This window comes from Arachis hypogaea, chromosome 1 (genome assembly GCF_003086295.3).
Source record: "Arachis hypogaea cultivar Tifrunner chromosome 1, arahy.Tifrunner.gnm2.J5K5, whole genome shotgun sequence".
Lineage (NCBI taxonomy): Eukaryota > Viridiplantae > Streptophyta > Magnoliopsida > Fabales > Fabaceae > Arachis > Arachis hypogaea.
Window position 1 is genome coordinate 47,836,020 of NC_092036.1, and position 26,383 is coordinate 47,862,402.

Genomic DNA, 26,383 nt, shown 5'->3' on the forward strand with positions numbered 1-26,383 from the left:
TTAAAAGAAAATAAACAAGATAAAATTCAAAAATAAAGAAAAAAACAAATAAAATAGAAATAAAAAATTAAAAAGAAAGGAAAATAAAAAATTAATAAAAATACCTAATCTAAGCAACAAGACAACTGGTAGTTGTCAATCACAAACAATACCCGAAAACGGCACCAAAAACTTGGTGTGGGAAATCGAATTTTCCACAGCTTAACTAACAAGTGCACTGGGTCATCCAAGTAATACCTCAGGTGACTGAGGGTCGATCCCACGAAGATTGTCGGACTGAGCAAGCAATGATTGTCTGGTTGAACTTAGTTAGGCGAATCGAAAAGGGTTTTGGTGAGTTGCAATTCTCATAAAGCAATACACAAGCAAGTAAAGAAAGCAATAAGAAATTAGTGTGAAAACACTAAGAGAAAATAGTTAAGGTCTCGGAGATGTTACTTTTTCGGATTAAAATGTTTTACCAACTATTTTAACAATGAGTGATTCATTCTATGGCGAACCATAAATGTTGAAAACCTAATCTTTTAGTGATTTAGCCTCCTCTAACCCTCGTCAACTGCCACTCTCATGGTCACCTAACTCAGATTAGAGGGTGAAGTTCAGAAAACTAGTTTAGCACCACAAAAACCCTAATTACCCAAGACTAACAGGATTATATGTCACATATCTAAATTAGTTCATGCAATTAGCGATTTAAGAGGAATTTGTTTCAAAACTGTAGTTCAAGCGAGATAACTCTCTCGAGAATCACAAGAACTCATGTAGAAAAGGGTTATACTCTCGTTCCACCCAGTTCATAAGATTAATAATGAAAACAATCCTTAGTATTGAATCAAACATAAATTAAAATAGAAGAGTAATAGTTCTAATCCATAGAAATAAACAGAGCTCCTAACCTTAACCAAGAGGTTTAGTTTCTCATACTTACAGAGAAAACGAATTTTCCGTCTAATGATGCTTGGTGCCCTATAGAAGGTGCATCTTATTCCTTTAATACTAACCTAAAAATAAATGATAGACCTAAAAGATATTATTTGTAAATAAAAATTACAAAAGAAAATAAAATAAAACTAAGAAGTGCTAAGCCCATTGGGAAGCCGAAAGAGAAGGTGACTTCGGCATGCTCTTGCCGTTTTACGCCAGAGATGGGCATGTAATGCCCCATGGGGAGTAGAGTTGTACACGCCTGAGTCCCCTGGTGGTGCTAAACGGCAAGTGGGCATTTAGCTCCCAGGGGGAGTTGCTGTAGCATTTACTGGGACTTTCTCTTTTTTTCCTTCTAACTATGGGCAGGTTTTCAGCTCATTCCTTTGATGAGTCTGAGAAAGCCAACAAAGGGACCCCCAACCATGGGAGGATATAGCGCAGCGCCTTGTTTTGGAAAGTCCAAATAAAGAAGCTGGTGTAGGCGTGACAAGAGTAGACTTCCAACGTCTGCTTTTTGAATTACACAATCCAACAAAAAGCGACGTCTATCTTCGGGTTTTACAAGCTCTCGAGAAGCATCCCCACTAATGGGGCAACCGTTACTCTTGGACAAATTTGCCAGACTTTTTGCTCCAAACTCCGCCAAATTGCTCCGAATTTCACCTGAAATCATAAAAACACTAAAACAACTCAAAGTAGCATCCAAAGAGAATTTTTGCATTAAAATCAAGTAAAACTAAATAAAATCTAACTAAAAGCAACTAGAAGATGCCAGTAAAAAGGCTATAAGATGCTCACGCATCAATAACCCCCTCTTGCTACCCAGGTAAACCCAATTCCACTATCATCCCCCTTCAGTTGGATGATATCCTTGAGTATAGGGTCTTGATGAGCAGATATTTTATACATTTTTTGATGTCATTTTATTATTGTTTTCAATATATTTTGTTAGGTTTTATTATGTTTTAGTAGGTTTTAATACAAAATTTACTTTCTGAATGCTACTTTGAGCTTTTGTGTTTTTCTTATGATTTTAGATGAATTTTGGGTGATTTTGGCAAAGTCTGATTCTAATCTCCGTGCATTCAAATGAGCATTTATGGAGGTACAGAGATCTAATTGACGCATTCTCAATGGTGTTGGAAATCTTTATGACTTGCTCCTACGGAACCGAGGTCGAAAAGATTGAGAAATAGAACCATCTGATTTGATTCGTTCTCAATAGCCACGAGATGATCATCTTAGGGTGATCCTTTTGTCGACGGATGCTCCTATTATACTCGTAGTCTCTGAAGGATGAGAACCGACTATGTATGTAGCACCTACATCGAGAATTTAAGTATTGTATACGTCATTAGTCCGATCCTTTGTAGGAACTACCCGTAATAACGAACTTGCAAAATGAATCTGTTTATCATAAAGGGATTCGTTGTTCCTGACTCTGCTTCACCTTAATTGTTTTAACTTCCAGAGCTTTCCAGCCCTATACAATGGTCTATACTTTTCTTCAGATTGGCTTGCCCAAAATGGGTATTAAACGCCCAAACTACCCTTTTTCTGGCGTTCAACACTCAAGAAGGACCAACCTCCCAAGTTGAACGCCCAAACTGACGTTCAACGCTACAAAGGGAGTAAGGAAGCAGCATGGACAGTCCCTAGTGGGCGTTCAACGCCCACTCTCTCAAGTTGGATGCCAAGCTCAGCCCAAACACTCACCAAGTGGGCCCAAAAGTGGATTTTAGCACTCCTTAGCTTAGTTTCACACATCTTTGTACTTTTTAATTTTTAATTAACATCTTTTAGGGTTAACATCTCCTATTTAAGGAGGAAAACACTTAGGAATTGGGCACGCCTCCGAGGGAGGACGAACACCATCAGACACACCTAAGTTTCTCTGTACAGTATAAGTAACTAAACCTCCTAGGTTAGGGTTACGAGCTCTGCTGATTCCTATGGATCAATGCAATTACTTTTCAACTTCAATCTGTGTTTGATTCTATTCTATGATGCATTGTCGTTCTTCTTCCTAATAAATCTTGATTCTACATGAGTTCTTTACGAGTCCTGACCCGGATAGTATTGAACTACAACTTGAGGGTGCATCATGGGTTCCAAGCGAATTATCTAGATTAATTGGGGTATGTGACATATAACCTCATTAGTCATGGGCAATTGAGGTTCCTGTGGCTCTTAGGGCTCGAACCATAAGAGCATCAGTCTTTGATCCAAAAGATCTGACCTTGTTTGTGGAATTTTAAGTAGGATCATCAAAGAGATTGAATTGCGCGTGCTTCACCCTCTCCCAGATTGATCTAGTCCATTCGGATGTTTGGTCTGGACCTAAGGAGATTAATGACCACGACCAATGGCTTAATCACTTACAACCTAGCCATTGAAGGAATCATTCATCATTGATGTAGTGAGTATGACGTGTTAATCCAAAAGAAGAAGCATCTCCGAATTTGACTGCTAATTACTGTCTTTATCTTGTTCAATTATCACTTTCGTTATTGTTTGTTTATGTACCTACAACAATCAAAACTACCTTTCTATTTGTCTGACTAAGATCTGCAGGATAACCACAGCTTGCTCAATCCGGTAATCCTCGCGGGATTCGACCCTCACTCACCTGAGATATTACTTAGACGACCCGGTGCACTTGTCGGTTCAGTTGTGCGAGTCACAAATTCGTGCACCAGGTCTATTTCGACCACTCTTCTCCCTACCTTCAATGACTGCACTGCCAGAGAGTTATCTAACGCAACTAGAATCTTTTACATTCTTGGATTTTTAACCAAAATAATTACTTCCTTGACTGTTGTTACTTCTACTACCAGGCTTAAAGTTGCGACAATTTTTGATGTCATTCTTACTACCAGTTTTCCTTTTCCGTCCTTGTCAACTACAACCACCACTGCCTCACCCATTATTGCTTTATAGGGTGCATCAACATTCGTTTTCATCCATGGTTATGGAGGAGGATTTTAGGTAACATGTCCTCTTTTAACTTTTGCTTTTGTCTACAATATTGTTTGTTCATCCATGATTGCTTGTGTGTATTCGTTGTCCATTATTTATTTTCTGATGATTGTTGCTCTTGGATTAATTCTGTTTCTTTGATAAATTGCATGGTTCCTTGACTTCCAAACCTCCCAAATTAGGAACGTCAATTTGCTAATCCATTGTTCCTGATCTTCCTTGACGTTATCTCTAATCTTCTTTATACACTCTTTTAACCACCTTCCAAATGAAGTAATTGAATCTTTTGTGGGCATTAGTTGAATTTGTGCAACGAATCACACTGCCTGAGTCCATAGACATAACAAAATAACATTTTCTGTGCTCTCTATCTCATTTTTGCAAATTTGGCAGGTTGGTTACCTCACAATTTTTCTCTTGTATAAATTTTGATTTACTATAATTATATCTTAGACACCTTTTCATAAAACTATTTTAATTTTTTGAGGAGCTTGAATCTACCATAACTCCCTCCACAGCCTTTCGAATCGATACTAGTGGATGCCTATTAGGTTCACGTTCCCTCATTTCCTTTCTAGCCGTGTGATAGCATGTTTCAATTGCGTATTTCCATCCGCTCTCTCAGGTTAGATTAATTCATCATCTCGATTAATAAGATTGAGTGATTAATAAGATTGAGTGGAGTTTTAAAAAATTTATCGCCTTACTTCTTGAGAAAAAGGCTGGTCTATTTTCACTTTGTCCTACCCCCTCTTCTAAAGTAACTAAGTCACTTACATACTCAATTAATGGATATCTATTGCCCTATATTTTATTGAGCCTGAAAACCCATTTATCATCCCACACTATCACTACAAAAAAGGCTTATGGTCACGGTAAAAAATCGTGACCATAGCTAGTAAAAAGGGTGATTATAGATCTATGGTCACGGTTTGGGACCTATAGTCATGGTTTTTTAACGTGGCCTGTTCTCTCATGGCCATAGGTCTATGGTCACGATTTTTTTATCTATAGTCACGGTTTCATTTTTAAATTCTGACACTTTAGGCCACGTTTTTTTACCGTGAATCTATGGTCACGCGTAAAAACCGTGACCATAGCCTTGTCTACGGTCACAATTTTTGCCGTGACCATATGGTCACCCCTCCTTAAAACCGTGACCATAGCCTTATCTATGGTCACCCCTCCTTAAACCGTGACCATAACCTTATCTATGGACACGGTTTTCACTGTGACAATAGCCTTTATGGTCACCCCTCCTTAAAACCGTGAGCATAGCTATATCTATGCTCACGATTTTTACCGTGACCATAGCCTCTATGGTCATCCCTCCTTAAAACCGTGACTATAGCGTTATCTATGGTCACCCCTACTTAAACCGTGACCATAACCTTATCTATGGTCACGGTTTTTGCCATGATCATAGCCTCTATGGTCACCCCTCCTTAAAACCGTGACCATAGCCTCTATGATCACCCTTCCTTAAAATCGTGACCATAGGCTTATCTATGGTCACAGTATAGCCTATGTGGTCACCCCTTCTTAAAATCATGATCATAGCCTTATCTATCGTCACGGTTTTTACCGTGACCATAACCTACTCTATTTTATGAGATTTATTTTTTTAAAGCATAATCGCATCCCAAATTTATGATAATCACAAAATAAGTCTAAAAATGAGAAATTCAAAAAATCTAGATCATAAAATTTATATTATAAGCTGGATATGTTTTTATTCATTATATGTAATATCGGGTAAAGTTTGTTTACAAAAAAAAATAGATGACACATAAAGATATTACATCTAGATAACTAAATTATATATATATATATATATATATATATATATATATATATATATATATATAAAGCTTAATTTAAAGGTTTGTAATTGATGACAAGTTTGGAAGTTCCTCGCTCTATCTTAGCTTGCTTGTTGACATAAAAAGATGAGTAAGACCAAGGACTTTTACTTGGACGAATTAATCCTTTGTCCAAAAGATCTTTAATCTCCTTTTGACAATGCTGCAAAAGATGCTCATTCATTTGAATGGGGCGAGCTTTTGTAGGGATTTGTGATTCTTTGAAATCTTTTTCATAAGGAAGATCAACAATATGTTCTTTCCTTTTCCAGAAGGCATGAGACAAATCTGAACAGATAGACTTTTCAATTTGGTTTAAAAGACTTTTGATTTTATCTTGAACCCTTGGTTGGGAAAGTTGGGATTCAAGGGATTTTGAAAGAGATTTCTTCTTTCGAAAAACAAATCTGTTTGGTTTTGGATTCAATTTGGTTTAAAGCTTTCTGAGTTATTGAGTCTAGAAATTCAAAGAAAGTTTTCTGTCCACCCACATAAGAGGTAATTCCAACAAAATCTGCTAGGTATGAAAACAAAAGGATTACAAAAGGTGTCCCCAAGACTATATCATTTTTTATATCTTTTGCTATGATGAAATTTGTTGGAATCCTAAGATTACCCTTTTCAACAAAAGAATTGGTTAATTTAAAATTGACTTGTAGTCTTTCACCCATTATCGAGCTAAGACATTCAGTAGTTTTTTCAAAATACTTTGTGGGGATCAGACCTTCTTTAATACAATTTGAATCTGCACCTGTGTCAAAGAGTGCGATGGTTTCGAGAACAAAATCTTTAACGACAATTTGGATATTAACACGACATTTCACAAAAGAGAATATATTTATTAATCCCAAGATTTCTTTTCCCTTATTATCGTTAGAGCTTTTATTTTCCCGTTTTCCAGAAAACTCAAGTTGTTTTTCAAGAGAGTCAAGTTCTCCATCATCAGACTCTTCACCTTGCATTAATTGCGAGAGAATGAATTGATGATCGTCTTGATTTCTTTTGATTCCTTTGATTTTCTTCTTAAGGTTGTTAACCTCAGTCTGTAAATCCTGAATGGTTATAGGACGAATAACTTGTTTTTCTAATTTTTTGAAAATAGGTTTGACATCATATTTATTGCTAAGGACAAGATTTTTGGGCTTCTTTTCTTTTTGTAAAGATTTTTTAATTTAGAAAGAAAGTCTTTCTTTTGTTCTGGATCACCAATAGCCTCTTCAAATAAGAGATCTTTATCTTTGGATAAAACATTAATTTCCTTAACATCAGAATCTGAAGATGATCCAATATCATCAACTTGGATATTATTAATATCATCCGAAGATTCCGGTCCAGAATCATCATTTGAACTTTCAATTAAAAGATTGTTAATCTGTTCTTCAATTTGAGGATCAAGGTTCAGATTATTAATCTTTCTTTTTAACCTACAGTATTTGCTAACATGTCCTGGTTTTTTACATGTATAGCAAATAATGAGATTTTTCTGGGGATACTTTTGGAAATTCTTTTAGAAACTTTTTCATTCTTGGGTTTTTAAAAATTTTTTCTAGGTCATTTGAAATTCTTTTCAGGATTAAGTTTAAAAACTTTTTGATTGGATGGCCTTTTAGATTTTCTTGGATGACAAGCAGGAAGACCAAATTGTTCACAGAAAGTTCCCAAATCGATACAATTTTGTGTTTTCTCACGAGCAAGTTGCCGTTGGATTTTATCATCTTGACAAATCTTTAGAGCAACTTTTTGGATGAAAAAGATAATTTGACCATAACTTAATGCATCATAGGAAATTATCCCATCTGGGGTTAAGCTACGAATTTTGTCCCTTACTTTATCTCCCAAGGATTTGGGAAGTCTGGCTAGGAATTTTTCCTTCTAGAAAGGTTGTTGACTGTCTTCTCTGGTATAGACCCTAGTAAGAAAGGTGTCCTTGTACCATCTAAAGTCAGACAAAGTTTTGCATCTGATATTGGAAAGTAATTCAGCAGAACGATCTTTTCAAAGAGATGGGTCACCTATGAAATGGCTTGCTATATATATATATATATATATATATATATATATATATATATATATATATATATATATATATATATATATATTGCTATGGAAAATATTTTCTTCATTTCATCCCCACTGTGTTTAGCATATCCAATGCTTTCCGATGAGCACTCTACACTAATTATTTAGTGTTAACATTGCTAGGAACGAAATCTAAAGCAACATTTTAAATTTAGCTTTTCACAAAAGAAAAGATAGAAGCTACACTTGTTCAAAACCAACTTATTAGTCACAAATGAAATATGCAAGAAAATGAACCATTTCTTCAATAACTGTTATGTAAACAACAATTTTGACAACTATATATAACTATACAAAAACTAAATGAGAAGTCTATTTCAAACTTGTTATGCCATTTCATTAAACACCTTTCAAAAACTAGTTGTTTACATGAAAGTTCAAAAAATATACTAATACATATAATCTATCATTCATAACAGATAATAAAAAAGGGGATTATAGCTAAACATAAACAATAGTTTTAATCTAAGTATTTGTTGATCCTATCTTTCATATCTTTCTGGCCATGGATCAGGTATATCATCATTGTATCGAATGTATAAAAGGAAGGCAAGGGAAGAATGAAAATACCTTCAAGTGTTACCTTTGCCCATGTATTGATGAAAGGATAGTTTCCCCAAGTACAGTAGAATTCTGCAGCTCAAGCCTTGAGTTTCGAACCAATTGCATAGCTTGTGCCTCCTCGTCAAAGATCCTCAAAACATGGCTGGAATCCCCATTCTGCCACATCAAATTAACAAAAATCAAATCAATCATACATGCATCGAAATCAAGAAAGAACATAAAAATAGTAATAAAGAAAATCACCAAAACCAAAGCATGATGAAGCTTTTATTGGGAAGGAACAGCAAAACGGTATGTTAGCAGAGAAAGAAACCAAATTCCAATAGATCCAGCTGGACTCAAATTGTCTTTTGGTACTATGCTGTAACAAAAACTTGCTATCAATTATGATGATCATAGTACTAAGGTGCAAACATTTTTTATATGACTTCTTAAAATTTTTTACTCCAGCAAAAGAAGATAGAGAAAGCAAAGACACAACAACGGTAGTTTCAACCTCTGAAGAAGGCCAAGACCAAAAGAATTGAGAGCTGAGTTGTAAGAGCTATAATTAAGTTCATTATTAATGTTCAGCTCATGAAGAGATAGATAAACAAAAGAGGTTATTATTGTAAGAGCAAAATTTTTCAATCACAATGCTAAGTTGGAATTAACTTATATCTATAAATATCTCACGATGTATTATTATGCCTTTGGTGAATCAAAGAAACCGCCACTGCACTAATTTGGGAAAAGAAGATGATTTAATTTGACCAATTACAAAATTAATTGAGCAAACGAAATGTAAGCATAATTGAACAAACTGCTTTTATATAAGGTATGTGAAATATATTTTACCAGGCCATGGCTAAGAGCTTCTCCCATTTCAATACCAGTCTCCTCCCATGTTTCTCTTCTCACAACTTCCTCCAAGCTTTCTCTTGCCTAAATGCAACAAGTGGATACATGCAAATTAAACTTCTACATGTGTGTACAACTGATTAAAACTATAAAAATTAGGAAATGATCCATGCAAACTTAGACAAATTAAACATAGACTTTTTTCCTCTGAATTGCATCCATTTATTGATTGTAATTACCAACTTAATCAAGAAGAAGAAAAGAAGCAAAAAACGTTGCAGCTAACAACTTAACACAACATGCTAACAATTAAGCTGAGATTCTAGACTCTAATAATATATGACTATGTTAATATTTTAGTGTGAAAGTATGCATATCAGTGTAAAGGAAAACAAAGAAAAAGGTTGGCATTTACATCATCAATTTCGAAGCTAAGATTTCATTTGGTATGAAATTTTCTTTGGTTTAAACTCGTATATTACATTAATGCTTACTTTTTAATCTATGAACATTCCTTTTGATGGAGAGTTCTGCACCCCACTCAACGCCTTTATGAAATCCTCTCTAAACCCTGAAGAAATCAAACACGTTACTTATTATTAACATACACACATTCATTCTATTCTTTTTCACCTTGCACAACATCTAGTTGATCAGGTGTCCAATTGCTTATGTCATCCCTGCAGTTTTGCCAGCTGCTGTGTGGATCCGCTATGCCCGGCATCAAAATGTTTTTAATCTAAATCAGCATCATACATATAATGCTGAGATCATTCAAATAAATCTTCCTACAATGATTAGCAAAGTAACAGAATAATATAATCATGTCACTTGCCACGGGTCATTGGCCGCATTTTCAAAAATTAAAGGAGGCCAAGAGTAGAAAAAATACTAAACAGAACAATAATCAACACCCCCTAATATTCAGAAGTTCTGATGATAAAAAACAACACCCCTAATCAGAAGTTCTAATTATCAAAATCAACACCCACACCCCTAATCAGAAGTTCTGATAATAAAAATCCCTTTTTCCTAATCAGAATATTTATTAATTATAATCATTAATTTTTTACCTGGGAAAAGAAGAAGAACATGACCAGAGAAAAAAGCAAAGAAGAGGTGGTGGGGCTAACAGAGAAGCGTCAGTCATCACCGAGAAGTAGAGTAGCATTGTCAATCATCATCGTTGTCAGTCGTCACTGTCATTAATCGAACGAGGAGTCAGCAATGTCAATCATCACCGTCGTCAGTTGTCACCGTCGTCTGTCGAACAAGGAGCTTCACCGTGGGCCAAGGTGACTCTGAAGTTGGTGAGTGGTAACGGTTGCTGGTGAGACACTGAGAGAGGGCTGAGAAAGAATGGGTGATGCCGTGCGTGAGGGGAGGAGGGTGCGTGGTTGGGAGAGAGGTTTTGGCTCCAAGGGTTGGGGTTAGAAAGAATGGGGTTAGGGGAGAGGGTTATCTTCTTTCTTTTTTCCTAAGTGAAGAATGACGTGGGAATGGGAAATTTTTGGGTTGTGGTTGGGGGGAACGACGCCGTTTTGGGAGAAAAGGTTTAAAAAACAATTGAAAAATTGTGACTATAGACAACCTTAGGCCATCTCCAAAACCGTGACCATAGACCTTTTTAGATTATCCCCTAAAATCGTGATTATAGACATCTTTAAGTCACTCTCCAAAACCGTGACCATAGACTCTTTTAGGTCACCATTTCGTAAAACTGTGACCATAGGTCATTTTAGATCACTCTTCAAAACCGTGACCATAGATACCTTTTAGTCACGGTGAAAAATCGTGACCATAGACCCTTTTAGGTCACCCCTTAAAACCGTGACCATAGACACATTTAGGTCACCCCCAAAACCGTGGTTATAGGCCCTTTTAGGTTACCCTTTTTTAAGAAACTGTGACCATAGATCCTTTTTGGTCACCCCAAAAAACCGTGACCATAGATTCTTTTAGGTCATCCCCCAAAACTGTGACCATAGACCCTTTTAGACCACTTTTTTTTAAATCCGTGACCATAGGTACTCTATGGTCACCCTTTTTTAAAAAATCGTGACCATAGCTTTCTTTTTTTGGTCATGGTAAAAAACTATGACCATAGACCTTCTATGGTCACGGTTTTTACCGTGACCAAAAAAATCGTGGCCATAGACCTAAAATATTGTAGTGTATCATTTTTCTTCCATTGCCTACTAACCATTTGCAATTTCTTATAAAAAATTCCTCCCATGTAGTAAACTTCTCCAAAAGCATGAAGCTTTTTTGTGATATTTGGCTTTTTAGAATGAACAGTTTGAAAAAAGTATATAGCTTTAAGTGTCCTCACCCAAAAAAAAAAATTAGATTCTATAGAATTCTCTATGCTTACTTTGCTAGATGAGCCACATTTTAAGTATAAATCCTTAAAAGCTAACCCTCCATTATTCTTGCTCACGGTTATTGAATCATATTTTTTTCAATGAATTTCACGCTCTTGCCTAGATGAAGCTCACAAAAATTTTGCTACCCTCGCACTCAATCTTTGACAAAAGGTCAAAAATTACATTCATAGCATAGATAGGAATCATCTGGACAACGACCTTGATCAAAATTTCTTTTCTAGCTTGGTTTAAAAGTTTTCTTTCCATCCATCTAATTTGTTTGTTACTTTTTCTTTGATCTATGCCAAAACTTTATTTTTGAATCTCCCATAATGTCCAGGTAGTCCTAAGTATTTCCCAAGGTTATCCCAAGTCTATATGTCTAGAATTTTTTTTATATCACTCTTTCTTTTGATGGAATAAACCTGATTTCTAAAATTTATGCCGGACTTATTCAAGTTGATTCGTTGACCTAGCACATCCATATATTCATTAAGGATATAGATAATTTGATAGACTTCTTCTTCAGTAGATTTCGGGAGAATTATGCAATCGTCTACAAATAGAAAATAAAAAATAATTGTTGCGATAGCACTCATTCTAAATATGTGATTGCTCTTCTTTTCTACGTTTCTTATATTAAAATAGAAAATAATTTAGCTGTAATTATAATCAAATATGGTGACAAAAGACCTTCTTGTGTCAATCCTTTTTAGGGCACTATTCTTTGATAATACCACATCCACTTTAAATTTATAAGATGCTCATGTGAGGTTGTGACACATTTCATAATTAGCTCGTACCATTCTTTTTGAAATCTAAAGGCCTCTAGGACCTTTTTTATAAAATTATACTCCATCCAATCATATGTCTTGCTTATGTTTAATGTAATTACCAAATTTTTTTCTCCTGTTTTATTTTTTCACCTTAATCCATAAAAAGCTTCTTAAACTATAAATATTATCCCGAGTTATCCATTTATTAATGAACACACTTTGAGTGGAAACACTACTTTGTCTAGCACTTTCCTTAACTTTATTACCAATTTTTGAAATAATTTTATTGATGAAGTTACAACATGAGTCTTAGGTGATTCAAGATTTTTGACTTCACTTTTGGTATCAACAGACTACACCAAACACAGAGGATAACGACTGCTAATTAGCAGTTATTTATCAAACCACAAATTGGCAAGATAGCAGCGATTATAATATCGGTTTAAGCTCTACTACAAAAAGAACCAAGATAGAGGTGGTTTGCTTCCCCACGACTGCAAATCAAACCAAGAGGAGAGCCCTCTAAATGTCCTATCACTCACTCGACCTAAAGTACATAGCTCTTAAACTAAATCACTTTCCCGTTTCCAGTCCTAACGACCACCCACACAGCGCCACCATCGATCATCACCCCCTAGAGTCTCCATCAAAACCATAGAACCACCACTGTCATCTTCTTCTTCCCTTCTTTCTTATTCTTCTTCTTCTGATCTTTCACCTTCGCCGAGCAACCACCGCGAAAACCCTTTCTCTCTTTCTCTTCCCCTGTCTCATGCCTTCTCTGTCTCGCTGTCGACTACCATCCAGCACCGACGTGACCATCTTCTTCCCCTCCTTACAACCTCGTACTGTGGGCCTGTGGCTCTCTAGCTCACCATGCCTCCTTCATTCTCAGTCACAGAATCAAAACAGAGCCACTCTAGTGTTAATTCGACTCAAGTTCTCAGATCACCTTTTCTTCTCTGTTTTAGTTAATTTAGGATTAGTTATATGTTGATTCTAGTGTTAATTTGATTTTGTTAGAATTATTTACTGCTGTTAGTTGAGTTTAGGTTATAATTAGGATTTTTTTATTAGAATTAGTGTTAGTTTATACATAGTTAAACATGCTGTTAAGAGCTTCTTGAGTTTGAATTTCAATTTGTTTGGATTGATTGACTGATGCTTTGCTAAGTCACTGCGAAATGCTACTGATTTTTCATGTCATTGGTGCTGAATTTTGAATTAGTGTTGCAAAAAATACTTGTTAGTGCTATTTTTGTTGTTTATGCTTTTGCATGCCAAGTGTTCGACAATATGCCAAGTATTTTGAATATGTTTTAAAGTTATGTGCATATATGATCTATGATAAGGACACTATGAATGACAATGTTTGATCTATTTAGTGCACCCAACCTAAAGAGCCACTGAACATTATATCATATATGATTATATTTCTGTGGATCGTGCTTTACATTCCCATTACTTATTATGTATATTTCATTATAGCCTTATATATTACGCTTTATATTTTAAATTGACTGTTCCTTTTAATTTTATTTTTGTTTAAAAATTAATTAAATGATATCTTATGTTTCTTAAATATTAGTGTAATGAACGGAATAAAGGTCAATGATGAGAATTAAAAATCTTCTAAAACAAGGATATAGATATGCAATTATAGAAAAAGATCATGTATTATTATGGAAGTCATATATTTAGCTACAAAGTGCAGAGTTTTGGTAACAAAGTACAGTACTATATAAAATGATAAATTGTTGGGTTCATTTAACCGGAGCAAAGCAAAAATGAAAAGAAAGTTTGTAAACATTGAATGCAGTAATTAGAGGAAAAGTTAAAGATGGGCAATAGTTATGGATGAGAATAATAGGCTGAGATTCCCAAGAAAATAGGGATGATTGGGATCACATACTCTGGTTTGGTGTGTCCCCAATCAAAACTTAGAACCACTACTATTCACCAACAATCCAAAGTCAGATTCACCAATTCCCTAAAATGAAAGCAAAGAAAAGAAAATAGCACATATTCCACTATGTGTGTAGAATTCTATTTTTATTGGTTTGACAAGCTATGAAGGCAGATCATTGTCTCTCTCACAAGAAACATCCCTGCTAATGTTTTCCCTAAAAATTACTTTGTTGTTTGTTTGGATGGGAGTGCACCAGCTTACCATCTTGATAGGGGATTTAGAGAAGGGATAAACAGTTGGTTAGTTCAGTTTGAGGTGTGTCCTGTCCTTTTTCGCAAACTGGCATCAATAATAAGTCTTCAACAATTACCAACTCAAGAAAACATTTCTTTCATTATTTTGTTTTTCCTTAGCTGACAAGCATGAGATATCTTTCTTTAGAATTACCTGTGTTCTTTTTGTTTCCAAATCGTGTTATCATTTTCTCAATTTATCAATTCAGGTTGAGATTCTAGCAAAAAAGTATGAAAATAAATATAAGCATGTTGGAGATGTATCATCCAAGTTAACTTCTGAGGAAGCCATATTTCGTGATATGCAGGTGCAATGAGATACTGATTTCTCTTCAATTGATAGCATGTGTTAAAAGCTTATTATTACTAACCTATTTTCTTAAATACTATCAAAGTATTTCTTTATTTGATTTGCAGGAGAAAAAATTTGAATTGTATTAAGCAATTGTCAAGATAGAACAAGATGGAAATGTTGATGGTTCATTACAGGTAGATTTTGATATTTACTAAGCATGTATATCAATCTTGAGAATTTATTTTTGTATCTCATTTAAGTCATAAAAAATTTAGGCCCATACTGATGAACTAGTAAACTCTCTAAATGAGCAGTGTAAGAAGTATGGATTACATGCAAAGGCAACAACACTAGTGGAACTATCCTTTGGTAATTTCTAATTTATGTATTATTTTGGATGTCTATAACTTTTTTATTTCGAATTGCTGCTTTTATTTTGTTCTTTTGTTGTTGATATCAATCTTAAAAATAGTCTTTAGTTGTTGAATACTATTTTCAAATCATGATGAATATCACATCAACCATTGCAACTAAAAGAGGTTGCTCAATCAGGTGGCATTTAAAGGACATTAAGAGTTTATGTAAATTCTTCATATATTTGCAGTCTTTTCTCTTCAATGATTATTGGGAGGATATAGGGACAATCAAGACACTCTTTGAGGCAGATTTAGCCCTCACCGAATATGTAAGTGTCATGTTTATCATAATCTAACAGCAAGTTTACAATTATGTTTTTGTTTCCTATAAAAAAATATTTCATTAACTAATTCCTATTGATTAGGAGTTAAGATCAGTCACGTTATGTTTGTAAATTTAGCCATTCAGGTTTTGCTTTTACGAAAAAGCAGAAAACCTAATGTATACATCAAGGAGAAACTTACCACCATCGAATATTAACAATAGCAAGGTTGGTATAGAAAAAAAATAATACTAACTTGGTAGTATTTTATAACTAAGTATCAAAAGTCATATATATCACTGGCTTAAGTGTGTATTCGATTGTTTAATTAGACTAAAACATTGTTATTTATCCTTATGCAGATTGTTGACTCAATAGTATCACATGGATGAACTCCATAGAAGGATAGAGTGAAAAATAGAATCTTAGGATTGAACTTATTTTGATTTGAAGCAAACACTTTTTTTAATTTGACTATGCAATTTTTAGCAAGAGATTTACTATGTTGATATTTTTATAAAGATATTATTTTGTTTTTCAATTAATTTTGTTATTTTTGCCACAAATTTATATTCAATTGATGAAAATATTAAGATTTATAGCATTAAAAATCCAAAAAAGGCTAAAAAATTTATCTTTAAAATTAAACAAAAAATTTAGCATTTTTTAAAGGATTTTTTTAAATTTGTATTGAAAATAGCGGTGATTTTATAACCGTTGCAAACAGTCATCATAAATAAAAAAAAGTAAAAATATTGTGGCGGTTCGTAACCATCAATAAAAAAGGACTAAATCCTATACTTGTATATTGCAGCGGTTTAAAACTGCCGCTAAATTAGTTGTCGCAAAATACTAATTCAGCGGCGGTTATACCAGCTATTGCTGGAAACTGCCTCAAAATCTAATCCCGGCACCCATAACCAGAGCGGTCCACTAAATCGCCGGCCTTTGATTTTGCGGCGGTTTAAAACCGCCACTAATTGGAGAAAAAACCACCGCTAAACAGCGCCTATTTTGTAGTGACACAATCATAGTATTGGTTACACATAGAAGGAATGTTGATTTCACAAGTCTTCCTCGAAGTTTGGGCTCAAAACATGTCGGCCTCGAATCGCAAGTCCTAATGTGCAACAGAAGCACGGAAGATTCAACTCTCCTCCTACAGCGATTCATGAAGAATGTTGAAGACAAGCACCCTCCTTCAAAAACGATAACATTTGGCTGTTTTCTATTTCATTTTTAACGATTTACCACTCTCGTTAATTATTGAAAAAGTATAGGTAGACAATGAAAATACTAAATAATATAAATAATAGATATATTAGATGTTCAATTCATTAGGTGTGCGAATGGTTATCTAAATATTAAGATTTAGGTGGATAATTTGAAAGTATAGTGTGTTTTAATTTTTTTGGCCAATTTTAAAACTCATTGTTCATATTATTCACAAAAGCTATTGTTTACCTAGTAAAGTCCTTAATTATTATCGCACTAACTAGTTTCGAAGTAACAAGAAATATAAAATTAAATGTTTATGCCACTTGTCAATATTTGAATATCTGGTCAATAAATAGCCAAGCATACAAATATAGGTGGCGCATATGGTTGTTGAGAGTGGTCTTAATATCTATAGCAAGAGATGGACAAACATCATCCATGGACACACATGATCAATTGCTATGTTCTTTTTCTCAGAGCAACAAGTTTTCTTAGGAAGAAGAGGAAGAGCCTTTGGGCACAAAAAGAAATTCCTTGAACCCAAGTTCATCACCTTCTCATCTCGCTCCAAACCTACATGCACAGCCAAAATCATACACATATCCTTATTACATTGTCATGAAATTAATTAATTAATTAATATACAGAGTTCTGCATATATATATATATATATATATATATATATATATATATATATATCAGGTCATCAGTAAATTGGGCATCAAAATTGAAAGAAAAGTTAGTTGTTAGTTGTTACATGCAACATTAATAATAATGGTAAGCTCACTAGCTCAGATATGCAATTATAATGAAACTGATTTCAAATAATTGTTGTCTGATCCATACTTTTTATTATTCTAGATAATTAAGAACCTTAATAGACAAGACAAATTTTGATCATAATATCCATTAGTCAAATTATGAAGACATTAATTCAAAAATGAGTAACTAAACAAATAATGAACAGTATTTTTAGAAGATTCTATTTTATAACATAATTTAAAACTCCCTTAAAATGTTTTCATATAAACAGTCTCTCTGATTTTTATTTTATTTATTATCTCTTGGTATATATTATGGAGTCATTTTGAGTTTAAGGAAAGACAATAGTCATATGATGATGAGTAATTATTTAATAACAATAATGCTGCACAACTTGTTAAAGTTTTTAAGTTACCATTCAGGTGTCATATTACAGTCTAATTTATTCAGTGAATATATGAATAGAGCAAGCATATGAAAAATAAAAGATAAGATAATACTAATAATTACTTTCAAGGGCAAAAGAGGAGTAGTGAAGGTCATAGCGGTTAGGATCAGAGTCCTTCAAAAATGGTCTCCTCTTCTCCTTCTCATAAAACACCAATGCCGCCTTCACCAAGTCGCCGACTGTGTCCTCTGCCGGTATCACCACTTGCATGGCACCCGGGCTATTCTCTAATGTCACGTTCACCAACAATTTTGCCGGCCGTCGAGGACTGTTTCCTCCGTTTTGCATGGCGAAAAACGGAGGAATTCTCGGGGGCGTAAGAGATGTAGGAACTAATGTGCGAATGAGGCCGGAATTTTTCTCTGGCAGCACATTTTGGAGTTTAATACGGCGACCAAAACCCAACGGGCCATTATCGGAGATTAATTTTCTCCGATGACCCTGTTGTATAGGAGTCATGCTTATTAGGATAAGTATTTTTGCGTTTTCTTTTTCAAAGCTATGTTTGCATGTATTGCACTTGAGGCACTTGAGAAGCGAAAGTATTGAGGGAGATAGTCCTACTCCTAACTTCCAAGTAAATACTAACAAGCAGAATGGAGATATAAAATGTATGGTTTTGTTTGGATTATTATAGGAACCTTCTCGGAAAGTGTTGAATCTTTTAACTTTTGTTACTTTAGAGTATAAGTTTAGAAAATTAATTAAATCAAATTACTTAAATCAATTTATGTGTAGATATCGTTTTTGGCTAACGAGTTTTAGAATTAAAAATGATATTTAAGTAAAGAGTAACGGTAGAGAGAGAATAATTTAAAATTATTTTATTTAATTTAATATTTATAATTTTATATATATAATTTTTAAAATTAAATATTTATTAAATTTAATTTTATATATTTATTTTAAAAATAATTAATAAACATAAAATAAAATAACTTTAGACTAATTTAAATTGATTTTATCGTGTTCCCAAACATTTTTGTTAAGAGTAAAACCATGCAATGACAAATCATTTATATCTTTAATCTTTTTGCTTACACAAGCTCGCTTCACAACTTGGGTTGATTTTTTAATTTTTAAGTGTACTTTTGTTAAAATGATGTGATACTTTTTATTTAATTCAATATCTAGAAATTGATATGTGATTTTCGCTCATACTTTCTTCTTAAATATTATCAAATTTCTTTTGATAAATTAATAAATAATTCTGAGGACATGTTGGAAGAGGCAGCGGCAAGGTAGAGCCGGTAGTACTTGTACTTTCTTACGAGCGAAACTTCCTACGAGTTGGTGGAATCTGATGTCTTTTTTTGTTTGTGTGATTGTGTCCTTTTAAGGTGACGTTTTGCATGGACTCTATCATAGCCCTAGTAAAGGTAAACTAACAAAATTACCAATGATTTTTTAAGACGCTGATAAAAATATTTTTATTTTAGTTAAGGATACAAATATTCTCAAAATATTTTAAACTATATTAAAAATATTTATGTTAAATATATATTTTTAAAAAATATTTTAAAAATTAAATTTAAATATTTTTTTTACAAATATAATTAAAAAAATAGACAGCTTTATCTTTTAAAAATTAATAAATTTATGCTAAGCAGATTTTTTTTGGCAAATTTTTTTACTTATGACAAAGAATACTTTTGAAAAATAAAAAATAAAATTTTAGAGATCGGCATGTTATCTATTTTTTAACTACATTCTAAATAATAATGTTATATGGTTAATAAATATTATTATTTGGAATCAGTTCTTTACAAGCAATAATTTACATCTACATTTACACCGTACATGGGTTTACACACAAAAAATATATACTTTCGTAAAAACATTAAAAAATTGAAAAAAAGACAAGTTATTATTGTCTTTCATTCCCAAATTTTAATTTAGCTCGCAACCATTTCGATTATATATTGGTCATAGTAATAATTGTAGTGATTTAAAAGTGAAAGTGATAAAAAAATAATAAAAAAATTATATTTTTGAAAAAATATTTTAATTTTAACCAAAAGATAAAAATAATATAAAATATATAAAACAAAAAATAAAATATTATAAATACTATGAACAAAATTAAAATTTAATCAAAATATTAAAAATTAAAATAATATTTTATTCTAATAAATAATTTTTTTTGTCATGGTACCCTTATAAATATTACTTTTAGTCATACACACTCACAAACTCATGTATCTTAACAAATATTTGAATAATATGTTGTTTTCTGACTTTTTTTTTTTTGGGTCAAGTTACATAAGGTTAGAGTTGAACTTAAAATCTCTAGGTAGGAAGGGAGGGACATATGCCATCGAGCTATAGCTCATTGGCAATAGTATGTAAAATAGCCCAATTTTGGGGAGGGGGGGGGAGTACATATGCCATCGAGCTATAGCTCATTGGCAATAGTATGTAAAATAGCCTAATTTTTAGTAAGTCAAAATTACTACATGTTATTAGGTGCTACTTCTTAGTTAACTTATAAAATTCTAGACTCTGTACTATTTATATACATATGAGCCTGTTGTGTTATCAGACTCACATACGTTTGCCAAATTTTATATGTTTTGCAGTTTCAATGTTAGAAATCAATCTCAGATAAAAGCTTCGAAATACCATATAAAAAATAAATAAAAACATTTATCACTTAATTGAACCAAATAGCCAACAAGTAATCATAACAGTAAATCAAATATCATACATCAATAGAATAAAGTTAACTCGTAACAAACTCAACCAACATGCTTATATATATATACTTATGACTTTTCAAACATCTGATCCATGTGCAGCAAACGTTTAGGCTGACATCCAGACTAGCAAAATAAAATCAAGTCCTAATCCTAAAAAAGACTATACTAAAGTGAGGGAAAACAGAGTCTAAGAAACATAATGACTATCTAGACGAAACATCGTCAAGGTGTACATCTGCAATATTCATCTTAGAACTAGTTTCAAACACCACTTGCAACACCTCTTGTAACACCCTAATATTCAAATCCTTATACTCGAGTCATAAGTCAATGATATTACAGTGGTACGACTCTCAGGTGGATTTTTAACATATAAATATAGGTAATTTCGAAAGGAGTATTAATCGAGAAGCCTGAAAAGAGTAGAAATAAAATCGTAAAGACGTATCGCTCACGTTTCGACAACGAAAAGTTAAACTATGAAGCCGAAAATGATATACGGACAAGGCATAAAGGAGATTAAGAGATAGATAACGGATAGATATATATAACATAAGTAATAGCCACTAGTCGCGACCCGCGAAGTTTAGGCCGGCTAGGGTACAGTATGAAAGTAGTTGACAACAGTATATCCTAATCTCTCTCAAAGGAAACATAAGAGCCTCTATAGGCAAGTTCCAAAAGAGTTCAATACATAATATAATCTTTTCAAAACAAGGATGGAGAGATTCTAAGCAAAACACAAAGTAGAGAAAATAAATATCTTCGCCGTCTCTCAGACGAACCGCAGCTCACTTCTGAGCACCTGAACTTGTATCTGAAAAACAAGAGATATATACGGAATGAGAACCCCGGGCCCATGGGTTCCCAGTACGGTAAAAGTGCCAAATAAATACAATGCACTGCAATAAAAACTCACTAAGCATCCTAAACTCCTTTTCACCAAGTATCCAGCCTAGATTCTCACTAGTCCATAAGTAGGCATCTGACGTAAGGGGATACTAAATCTAGTTCATGTTACACATGTTTCCCAACTCGCTGATTCTTCCACGAATCAGACTCAGAATCATAAGCAAAACCATCACCAGTTGTTCTGCCTCAGCAACTCTATATCAATACATCATACCCTCGCCTGGAGCTAGTGAAATCACATCACTGCGTCTACCCAGGGGGCTCAAATGATCTCATTCAAAAATCATCATCATCATGCAATCGCATTATCAATTCATCTCATCAAGAACAGCCCCCAACATCCACCGACACCATCATAAGGGATCTCTCAGTTGTACAAACACAATCAATACAGACAAGTAATACACAAATAAGGTACAAGTAGAACAAGTAGCACGTAATCAGGTAACATAGCATATATGATATAGAAATCCAAAACAAATAGGCAAACCCAAACAATTCAAACATATGCAAATGATGTATGCCTGCCCTATGGCTGATGATATCATCTGTCGGTTATATAGCCAACCCGACATGTCCTGGTAGCTAACCATTGGACAGAAACACCCCTTGCGGAGCAAGTAGGTTTGAGCTACAACCTCCTTGCTACTACCCGCTCAGCCCAAAGCTAGTGGAACAACCACTACTGCGGCTACTACCCAGGCGGGTGTTTAACAACTCAACCTGGAGCGAGTGGATTCACCACTACTGCCGCTACTACCCAGGCGTCACAATCTCTGACCTGGAGCAAGTGGGACGGACCACAACCCTTGCTACTGCCCAGGTATCTTAAGCATTAACCCGGAGCAAGCGGGACGAACCACAACCCTTGCTACTGCCCGGGTATCTTAAACATATATTCATCCAATCTCAATTCATATTATCAATCCTCATTGTTATCAAATCTCAAACATTAACCTGGAGCAAGTGGGACGAACCCCAACCCTTACTACTGCCCAGGTATCAGAGTTACATTCATTCAAAACTCCATAATTAACTCATTTATCATAAACATCCTTTTCCGTCTCATACCCGGAGCAAGTGGACAACGCCACTGCCTACTACCCGGGGTTACACATCACATTTCAACATTTTCCATTATTATCCATTTAACACATTCATTCATTAATCATATATGCATTTATACTCAGCCATAATCAATAATGGCTTTGCCGTGACCCAGCAATAACTCAGCCATCCGGCTCATGGTTCAATCAAGAACCAGCCATTTATCAATAAATATAGCCCTTCGGCTCATGGCATACATGGTACTTCTACCGTCATCCTCCATATCTCATATAATCATCGTTGATCATCATTGATCATAACTTTTCCCCTTGCTTCACTCGCAAGTTACCACATCCTCTAGCTCCTTTCTCATTACTAAGCATATCATAATGATTTAATACATAAGGGGTGAGATCGGAGGCTTAGACGTATGAGATTTGGCTTTTAGAACTCAAAAATCAACTTTGGGATGAAAACAGGGCCACGCGTACGCGTACTCCACGCGCACGCATGGATGCCCACAAAGCTCATCGATGCGTATGCGTCATACACGCGGACGCACGGATTGAAACACAGCCAGACGACGCGTAAGCGTCAGCCACGCGTACGCGTGGGTGCATTTACGCCCCAGGCACAAAACTGGCACAACTCTGGCACAAACTCTCGGGAAAATGGCTGGGCATTGGGTGCAGCGCATCGACGCGCACGCGTGGATGGTGCCTTTTTGAAGAACGACGCGTACGCGCCAAGTGCGCCTACGCGTGGAAGGTCATTCTGCTAAAAATTTTCTCATGCATTATCATACCATCAAGGCATCAATAATCATACTCACATACATGACCACATAATATATCTCAACCGAAATCCAACATACTTCATCTATACAATTTCATCCAAACTTACCAATTTCCACACTTCAACTCCTCAAACCTCAATATTCAATAACCAACCCAATCATTCATATATTCATTATTTGAAATTCATCCAATCACTTATGTCATCATACAATGCACACATCAACTTACTTTCCTTACCTCTTTCCGGCCTCCGGCCCAAAATTTACGGCCTCTGGCCCAATTTCACAATTTAAATGCATAAATCACAAATCAATACTCATTACCCAAAACATCAAATTTTCAATACACCAAGCATACAAGGCCACACAATTCTCAACCCAATCATTAATTCACACTACATACCAACTATGCATATTAGCACCAACCATTTACACAATCCAAACTTAATACTAGGGGCATCTAGCCTAGAAATTCTCATCACACCACACGGTACTTAAATGAAACTTAAACCGTACCTCTTGTAGCCAAATCAATTGAGCCTCTTCTTTGGAAGTCTCCACCAACCTTAGCCCTAAGCCTCACCAAAACTCTTCAAGCAACACCAATCTCCCAATTGTGCACCAAAACCATCAAATGCACTAACATAACCAATATCACATTCATACATCAACCTAGGGCTCATAAAGATGATAAATCACAAGGGTTTGAGCACTTCTTACCTCAGCCCATATGAAGTAGGGATAGAACCCACTTAGAATCCATGTTGGAGTATCCCTAAACACCAAAAATCACAAGATTTCAACACTAACTTTCCAAAAATGTGTAACAGTAGGAAATTTCGAAAACTGGGCAGAGATGAATGGAATACTCACCACAAAACTTAGATAGAATTGTAGAGGATGAGAAGAGCGACGCGTGACCGCAAACGGCTCGTCAATCGGAGCTCCGTAGCTCAAGCTATGGTCATTTGAGGATCAAAGAGAGTTAGGTTTTCTCTCTTCTCTTCTCTCATCTCTATTTCAGCGCCCCAACCTCTCTTTTAGGGTAAAATGAGCTGAAATGCTCATAACTAATGTTTATATATGTTGGGTCTTGGGCCCACTTAGGCCCAGTTCACTTATTTTTGTCCGTTGGCCCAATTTTGGACCAAAACCTTTAAGATTAGCGCTCTAAATCGCACTTCAAATATTTCTACCTCCCCTAATCATAATTCCTCATTTCTTAATCTTATCTACTCATAATCAATTTTCTCAGCTGCAGTACCAGATAGGTCTCAGCCGGTACTGCCGATCGAAATTCCACTGCGCGCTTTTACGCAGAAAACTATGTTTTCCGACTCGGAAAAATTCACTGAATCCAAATATCATATTTAAATCATCAAATTCCAATTGCCAAATCTTTCAACCATATTCGCTCCTACTTAACTCATTATTTAATTAATTTCGGTTAAACCGGGTATTACACTTCTACTATTCGCAACATCAATAGTTGGCTTTGTGGACCATCGGATCTCCAGTGTGGGCCCTCGTCAGGGTCCTCATAAGAAGAAGAAGAAGAGAGGCAACTGATGCATGCATATCATGTTGTGTTTTTCTACCCTTTTTTTCATATAAGAAATTAATACATAAAGATTAATTATGGAGTGTTTTGGTGCTCGAATTGAGTACTGCTTTGATTTCTTGAGTTGATGAATTTTACAGGAAATAATGAAAAAGAAAGCAAAAAGCATAAAACAAGCCTAAAAGATGAAAAGAGGAAGTTTTGGGAACACTTTAAAGCTGAGGACACGCTTTGGAACCTTAGGCCACGCTTTCAAATGCGTGGCCCATGAAAAGAGGAACCCCTAGAAGTGCAAGAAGGTGGCGTTTAACTATTTTGGGCAAGGCTTGGCAGAGAACAACAATGCCAATGTTCCTTCACCTAGGAGGACTCTTGGCTCTTTCACTGCCCCCAATCCAAGGAGTTGTGGAAGCAGCATTGTGACACCTACTGTCAATGCCAAGAATTTTGAGTTGAAACCTCAGCTTGTTACATCGGTTCAACAAAATTCTCAATTCAGTGGGAGCCCGCAAGGAGATCCAAATTTGTTTCCTCTAAATTCTTGCAAATTTGTGGCATTGTTAAGACCGATGGCATACTGGCTGAGGTTTACTGAATTTTTCTCTTTCCTTTTGCTATGATAGACCGGGCCAAGCAGTGGTTAGATAATCAATGCAAGGAGAGTATAACCACATGGGAGGACTTAGTCACTAAGTTCCTAAACACGTTCTTTCCATCTTAGAGGTTGACTAAGCTCAGAACCAATGTTTAGACCTTCAGCAGTATGAAGGAGAGTCCCTCTATGAAACTTGGAAAGGGAACAAAGATATGCTAAGAAAGTACCCTCCGGATATATTTGCTGACTAGGTCCAACTTCAGATTTTTTATGATGGGATCACCCCCGCCTCACGGGTTTTATTGGATAATTCGGTTGGAGGCTTTTTGCATATGAAAAAGACCACTGATGAAGCATTGGAGTTAATTGAGATGGTGGCTAAGATGTTTCGAACACTATTTTGGCTCAAAATAAAGTCTTGTCTCAACAAATAAATGTCATTACTCAACACCTAGGAGAAATGCAAGTCTCAAACGTGAGTGACGGAGGAAAATTGTCGGTAAAGAATTTCTCAAAAAATTCTCGTTGCAAGTTTAGTTCTAAACTGACAAGCAATTCTCGGTCAATGTTTAATTAGGTTGTCACAAGTACAAACCCCAATAAAAATAAACTAAAGTATTCAAACCTTGGGTCATCTCTCAAGGAATTGCAGGGAAGTGTGTTTATTATTGGTTACGATGTACTTCTTTTTGGGGTTTTGAAATAAGGAACAACAAAATATAAATTGCGAGAAAAATAAACTAACAACTAAGAAAGGTCCTAGTAATGATTGAGAA

At 34.9% G+C, this 26,383-nt stretch overlaps 1 protein-coding gene and 2 long non-coding RNA genes across 9 annotated transcripts; 1 reads left to right on the forward strand and 2 right to left on the reverse strand.

Moving 5' to 3' along the window:
• Positions 1–797: 797 nt before the first annotated feature.
• On the reverse strand, positions 798–10,774 carry LOC112803631 (uncharacterized). 5 transcript variants are annotated; one of them, XR_011862916.1, is made up of 5 exons: positions 10,325–10,774; positions 9,746–10,039; positions 9,249–9,335; positions 8,418–8,567; positions 798–1,590 (listed from the first exon to the last, which is right to left on the reverse strand). It is a non-coding gene; the product is annotated as an uncharacterized lncRNA (long non-coding RNA). The 5 variants fall into 5 exon arrangements; XR_011862917.1 differs by having other exon boundaries at positions 9,746–9,990; positions 10,325–10,763; XR_011862918.1 differs by having other exon boundaries at positions 9,746–9,962; positions 10,325–10,762.
• A 2,047-nt stretch (positions 10,775–12,821) lies between these two features.
• LOC140173788 (uncharacterized) lies at positions 12,822–16,110 on the forward strand. Of its 3 annotated transcripts, XR_011862922.1 has the most exons (6): positions 12,822–14,903; positions 15,013–15,084; positions 15,205–15,259; positions 15,495–15,575; positions 15,672–15,797; positions 15,932–16,110. It is a non-coding gene; the product is annotated as an uncharacterized lncRNA (long non-coding RNA). The 3 variants fall into 3 exon arrangements; XR_011862920.1 differs by lacking the exon at positions 15,672–15,797 and having other exon boundaries at positions 12,830–14,903; positions 14,991–15,084; XR_011862921.1 differs by lacking the exon at positions 15,672–15,797 and having other exon boundaries at positions 12,856–14,903.
• A 978-nt stretch (positions 16,111–17,088) lies between these two features.
• LOC112803644 (uncharacterized) lies at positions 17,089–18,580 on the reverse strand. The gene is made up of 2 exons (XM_025847131.2): positions 18,060–18,580; positions 17,089–17,360 (listed from the first exon to the last, which is right to left on the reverse strand). The coding sequence occupies exons 1-2, from the start codon at positions 18,454–18,456 to the stop codon at positions 17,197–17,199; spliced, it is 561 nt and encodes a 186-aa protein (XP_025702916.1). The 5' UTR covers positions 18,457–18,580; the 3' UTR covers positions 17,089–17,196.
• Positions 18,581–26,383: the final 7,803 nt, after the last annotated feature.

What these genes read in the sequence shown, in the direction of transcription:
- LOC112803644 (XM_025847131.2), bottom strand. Translation starts at nt 18,456, where the DNA reads ATGACTCCTATACAACAGGGTCATCGGAGAAAATTAATCTCCGATAAT. An exon ending in CTCCTCTTTTGCCCTTGAAA is followed by an intron (nt 17,361 to 18,059) that starts GTAATTATTAGT and finishes CTGTGCATGTAG; the next exon opens with GTTTGGAGCGAGATGAGAAG.